We start from the raw sequence: 6,501 nt of genomic DNA on the forward strand, positions 1-6,501 counted from the left end.
CTGCCCTGCTGAAAGGTGGCAGGGGGTGGAACTGGTGGAATTAAAGCTTCACAGCTTTAATTATGAAACGGAAAATATCGTCCAACTGATTCGAATTGTCGTTTCCGAGGTGATGGACATCATCATGTATTGCCTGGAAGGATCTTTAGTGAAGAAAAAGGGCCTTCAGGAATGTTTTCCGGCCATCTGCAGGTAAGCTCTTCCTCCGGGAATGCTGGGACCACCAGCAGGATGTGAAATGGTCCTTTAGGTGACACTGAGCCCGTCAAACAACAAAGAGTCAAACGTGATTTATCAAACGGGCACATTTCCAGTATCTTTAAACTTGGATAAATATCCCAGTTCTCCTCTTTAACCAATAAATTCCAATAATCACCCATCGGCCGTTACATTCTAATTTAATCAGCTATTAAAATATTAAATAGTTTCAAGGAAAAGAACAGTTCTCCTGTTGCCAGCTTGGATTCTGATGGAGGTGATGATGCTTTAAAAGGCTTTCCTTAAAGCATAAAAGCAGGGATAAGTGGGAATTAGTGCAAAAACCCTCCCTATTCCTGTTGTATATTTATAGCTCTGCAGTATTTTTAAAAATCTTGGCAATTACCTGTAATATTTCCTGTTTATAGCCGGGATAAAAATGATCCAGCACCCACTGACAGGATTGTTGAGCCCGGGGAAAATTGCCATCAGGTCGGAGCAAACGGGGGGGAGTCTCTGGAGAAATTCCAAATGGAAGTGCTTTTCCCTTTTTCCTGCACGAAACCCAGGGATTTTCTCCCTTCCTTTTTATTCCTGGTGGTTTTTTTCCCATGTTCCATCCCGGTTTTCTCCCATCCCACGCCGGAGGAGCGAGCAGTTGCTATGGCACTCTGGGAATGCTGAGGAGTGGGGAGAGAAATCACTGGGAGATTGGTTGTCTGGCACATGTTTTTAGGGATCAATTCCAGAGATTTCTTGCGGATTTTGGTGTAGGAAAATTTCCCTGTAAAATTCCAGTTGCAATCGGAAGTGCAGTCGGTGTTTTCCCTGCCTTTGTGAGGGAAGGCACAGGGATATCCCCAAGGATTTCAATATGCAATAAGGAATTGGATGCTCTGGGCTTTCCAGGTGTGGAAATTCCTTGGATTTTGCAGCGGTTGGAATTCCAGCTGCTCCCACACGCTCACACCGGGCACTGAGGACAATGCCAGGCTTCACCCCGAGGATATTCTTGGATTAAGGGAATGCCTTTTTTTTTCTGTATGCCCATCAAAAATTGATGAGTTGGCAGATTTCTCTTTCCGCTTCCCTTCTTTTCCCCATTTGATTCTCCCGGGAAATGCCCCGAAGGGTTGGATTGTCATTTAACCCTTTGACTTCCAGCTTACAAAGTGTGGATCACACATGGGCATGCTGGTGATTATCCCATGGATTATTCCCAACATTCTGTATGAAAATTAAATCAATCTGAGAGTTCAATCGGATTCCATGGTAACGGATCAAAATCAGGTGTTTTTGTGGAATGCCGGGTATTAAACCGGCAGCGGGCGGATTCCTAAATCACATCCCTGCTCCAGCCCTTCCTTAATTATCCAGTGGCATCCCAAATGGATTTCCCTGTGGTTCCCCTGTCCCCTGCAGGTTCTACATGGTCAGTTATTACGAGCGGAGTCACCGGATCGCCGTGGGAGCCCGGCACGGATCCGTGGCGCTCTACGACATCCGCACCGGGAAGTGCCAGGTAAATAAATCACCGGGAATTCCTTCCCGGAAAATAAAACCTGGGAGCTCCTGGAAGCAGCGAGCTCTGCATCCAGGGAAGTGCTGAGCCATTGGAATATTATGGATAACGCCGGGGGGATCAATAGTTTAATGAAGGACTTAAGGGGTGTAGAGTCCTACTGGGAATGATGGGATGCCACTGGATTAGTCAGGAAAACCTGGAGCTGATCTGAAAGCCCAGGGGTTATTTCCCCAAAATTCCAGGATGGTTCACTCTGTGGTGGGGAATATTCATTGGTTTCCTCACTTTCCATAATAAGCTTCCACTGGAAAACAGAGCTGGAGGGCACTGAAAAGACTTCCGGGATAATTAGGGCAGGTCCTTTGCAGCTTTAATTATTATTATTCATGAGATAAAAATATTCAGTGAATTCCAGGTAAATTATGGAATCTATTGGATTCCATAATGCCATCTATTGGATGCAGATTCCTGCTTCCAAATCCAGGTTTTTTAAGTTATTTCTCACAGCTGCAGATTTTTGGGGGCTGCTCAGAAGATGTGGAATAACACGAGGCTGAAAAATTTCTGTCAGGGGAGAAAAGCTCAGGATTTTAATTTCCTTTTATTCCAAAAGTTCTGGAAAAAAAAAAAAAAAAATCAGTGGTTTCCTGAAAACCATTTTTGGGTTGTTTGGATTTTTTTTTTCCCTTCCAGTGAATTTTTATTTGGTTTTTAAGGAAAGGCTGATTTAGGAACCCAGTAAAATTTCCTCTCACCAGTAAATTGTGTTCCCAAATTCCGCGGGATTTTCGGGATGCGGCGCCCTTCCCGTGCCGGTATTGATTTGCCCTTCAGCCGTTGGCAGCTCCCAGAGCTCCCAGGGCCGGGCTGTTGATTATCTGCGGCTCGGGAGCCGTATTGACCCGGAGCCCATGGCCCTGGATTTTTCACACCGTCTCCATGACACTCCTAATAAACCAACCCCGCTGATTGCTCCGTGCCTCTGGAAGCCAGCCCGGCCACAGCCAGAGCTTTTCCCTCCAGGAGCAGCTTTGGAGGTGGGTTTGGCCTCCAAAATTCCAAGGGGGATCCGTGCCCTGAGCTTGGAATCTGCTGGATTCCCCCCTCACATTTTCCCCCTCACATTTTTCCCTCCCTATTTTCCCCCCTCATGTTTTCCCCCCTCACATTTTTCCCCCCTCACCTTTTTCCCTCCCCATTTTCTCCCCTCATGTTTTTCCCCCCTCACGTTTTCCCCCTCACATATTCTAGGAAATCCAAGGCTCAGAATTCCTTAAAAAAACCAGCTGAGCTTCAGCATAATTTGGGATATAAAGCCCTCCGATATTTGCTGTTGAATCCATGTAGCATTTTCCTTTTTTGGAATATTTCTAATCCTTTAAAACCCTGGATTCCGGGGCGGATGACGGGAGATGAAGTCTCTGGAGGAGGACTTCCCAGGTGGATGGTGTGGGGAGCAGCCACTTTTAGGCTGAGCTTAGGCCCAGCTTTAGAACCGAGTGTGGTTCTCCGTGTCGGAATCCGAAGGGATGTGGTGGGAATGGCTCCGTGGGTGTTCCGTGCTCGATCCCAGAGGGATGTTGGAGCCATTCCCACAGAGCCGAGTCCTGGCTCTAAGGTATTGCAAAGGTTAAACTTTATCAGCTTCCCCCCCAAAAAAAAAAAAGAGGTCGAACTTCCATCAGCACCTTCCACCTCCCAAGCCCTCCGAGCTGCTGATGATTATTGATCCCTCCCTTCCCGGCTTTTCCCTCCGCTCCGGCCTTGATGTCCGGATAGCGCCGCATCCCGCGAAAATAAGGCTCCATCTTGATCGGGGGCCGAGATGAGATCCTGGGATTTGATAAAGATAATTGATGGCTCGCAGGGAATCGGCAAAAAAGGCTCCCAGGGCCTGGAAAAGGCGGCTTTTGTTTCGCCGCCGTTAAACCCCACACGGTTGAAACACAAATGGCGATTTTTGTCCCCAAAATAAACGGCTTAAAATGTCCAGTCGGGCTCAGTTTACGCTCAGGGTGAAGTTTCTGGGAATGACAAGGAAATTCAAAGTCATTAAATGTCATTTGCCCATTTAAATGTTGAAAGAATATTAAATTCCAACCAAATTATTAATGTTTTTGCATCGAGTTCCTAATTATCAACACACAGTTAAAAATGCTGTATTTAGGGATGCAGCAACCCGGGAAAATATTGATATTCTGCTATTTCATATCAAATTAAACCCTAAATTAGTGTGATCCACCTAACTGGATTTTAGGATCCCTGGTGGTTGTCAGTTTTGGAATTCTGGGAAAATATTCATCTCTGAAAGTTCCTTAATAATATTTTAATTATTTCGTTATTCATTCATTTTAATTGTGATGATCCAGAAGAATTAACTCACATTTTGGGGAGGGGGGGGGCTTTTCCTCATGTTCCTCTCATTGGCCTGAAATTTGGGATCTGTAGAATTATTATTTCAAGTCCTGTCAGATAAATTCCTGCTGGGTAACAGAGTCTGGCCCCAAAACCCCCCACTTAGTTCCTCTGTTTAATTATCTTCTTTTCCTTCAGGAATGTATTTGGATCTGTAAGGAGAGGCTTTGAAATATTCCATTTTTATTGATTTACATCTCGGGGATCCGTCATTAATATTTAGAGCTGCCTTTCAGAAAATACTTGTAATTTTTGTGTCTAAAACCTCGGCCATTTGCAGGGGAAGATTAAAGAGAAACACAAGTTATTTTGGGGGTTTATTTCAAAGCAAAACCTGCTTTTTAATGAAGTTTAATTAGGGAATGAAAGATGCTGTCCTGGAATGTGGTGGTTTAAAGGTGTTTATCCTGCATTCCCAAATCCAGGTGAGGCAGGAAAACCTGGTATTAAGAAGCAAAATCCCATCTGCCTCAGGGATAAAATAAATCCCAGTGTCCTGAGTTGGAAGGGATCCATATGGATTTGCCCCATCCCTGGGCTAGTCCAAGGCAAAAAAAAAATGAATTTAAAGATATAAATATTGATGTTTTCTCAGCCCTGAAGTGGGATTATTCCTGGAACTGACATAGAGGTTTAAATTAATAAAGTTGCTGGAACTGGGGTAAGTTAATAGATATTGCCCAGAAATTTCTTTAAAAAAAATGGGATTTCTCTTTTAAACTTTTACTTGTGGGGATTGATTTTTCTACCTTTGTCTCCCCCAAACCTGTTTTATGGACAAGTATTCCCTGCTAAAAGGGTGGGATGGGGCTAAACACGGGAGCAGCTCTTTAATGGGTTTGATTCCATCAAAGAGGGAGATTTGGGCTTCACCCACCTTTTCCAGGAGGGAGAAATGAATATTTGAATGAGTCCTGAGTATATCAGCAAGTCTTCATCCTTCCATAAATCTGGGATGGGCACAGGAGCACTGATAATGGGGTTTTCCTACTGCTGATCCAAGAGAAAAGGGGATTTTCAGTGAGAAATTCCTGTGGCCACTCGGATTTAATACATATTTGGGGCTTTGGGACCTTTTCTGCAGGAGAGGAGCTCGTGGGGGAGTGCAGGGCTTCCATTTTTAAAAATCCCTGTTAAAGACTCCTCCGTGTTCATAATCCTGCCAAAAACCAAATTTGGCAGGGGATGATTTTAGGGCCGAGCAGCCTTCAGGACGCTCCCGAGGAGCTGTGATGGTGTTTAACCCTGAGCAGGCATCTCTCCCACATCCCTGTTCTCTCTCTCTCTCTCTCTCTCCCCTTTCCCAGACCATCCATGGCCACAAAGGCCCCATCACCGCCGTGGCGTTCGCCCCCGACGGCCGGTACCTCGCCACCTACTCCAACTCCGACAGCCACCTCTCCTTCTGGCAGGTGAGGACACATCCCGGCCCTCCTTCCTTCGGGAAAAAATCCTGAGGGAGAGAAGGTCAAGGCTGGACAGGGCTCGGAGCAACCTGGGCTGGTGCAAGAGATGATCCTTAAAATCCTTCCGAGCCAAACACGAAGAGTTAAACACCCTCCACGTTCAGTTTTCAGATTCTTCCCTTCCGTGTCCCGTGCTTGGCACGATTATTAATGCAGGGAAATCGGGGGCATTAGTCATCTTAAAAGGGTTATTACTCAAGATGATTTAAATGGTGGCAATGTCGGCTCCGGGGGCCGTGATTTACACCCTGTGACACGGGGAGAGCCGGGAAAAAGGGACGGCTCCGGCCTGGAACCGCTCAGGATTCAGCAGCAATAGCACCCCTGAAATATCCCGGGGTTTGCCAAGGTCTCCTGGGGTGGGGAGAAAGGCCCAATGCTGCCGATTCCTCTTTCCCTGGATTTTTAAAGGAAAAGAGGAATCAGCAGCGTCGGGCCTGTTTTCCAAAAGGCAGAACTCAGGAGCTCCCTGGGAGCGTTCAAGGCCGGGTGGGATGGGGCTGGAAGGGTTCCAGGCCAGGCTTGGAGCAACCCGGTCTGGTGGAAAGGACCGGTACGAGATGATCCTTTAGGTCCCTTCCGAGCCAAACCCTTCCGTGATCCTTCCGAGCGGCCTCTCGCTCAGCCCCGGGGCCGTGGAAGTTTGGGATGAGCTCCAGGCGTGCCTGGCAGCCCCCGGAAGGTGTGTGTGTCGTGCAGATGAACACGTCCCTGCTGGGGAGCATCGGGATGCTGAACTCGGCGCCGCAGCTGCGCTGCATCAAGACCTACCAGGTGCCGCCGGTGCAGCCGGCCTCGCCCGGCTCCCACAACGCCCTGCGCCTCGCCCGCCTCATCTGGACCTCCAACCGCCACGTCATCCTCATGGCCCACGACGGCAAGGAGCACCGCTTCATG

At 47.3% G+C, this 6,501-nt stretch overlaps 1 protein-coding gene across 1 annotated transcript in view; it reads left to right on the forward strand.

The window, feature by feature from the left end:
• WDR7 (WD repeat domain 7) overlaps nucleotides 1–6,501 on the forward strand; it is a gene marked incomplete at its 3' end in the record, with an annotated part of 29,522 nt that extends 23,021 nt beyond the window's left edge. Inside the window, exons 25-28 of the mRNA XM_039388537.1 lie at nucleotides 110–192; nucleotides 1,621–1,720; nucleotides 5,446–5,550; nucleotides 6,304–6,501. Coding sequence (XP_039244471.1) covers nucleotides 110–192; nucleotides 1,621–1,720; nucleotides 5,446–5,550; nucleotides 6,304–6,501 — 486 coding nt within the window. The remainder of the gene's footprint in view (nucleotides 1–109; nucleotides 193–1,620; nucleotides 1,721–5,445; nucleotides 5,551–6,303) is intronic.

This window comes from Pipra filicauda, unplaced genomic scaffold, assembly GCF_003945595.2.
Source record: "Pipra filicauda isolate LSUMZ 115617 unplaced genomic scaffold, ASM394559v2 scaffold661_size620017_pilon, whole genome shotgun sequence".
NCBI classification, from domain to species: domain Eukaryota; kingdom Metazoa; phylum Chordata; class Aves; order Passeriformes; family Pipridae; genus Pipra; species Pipra filicauda.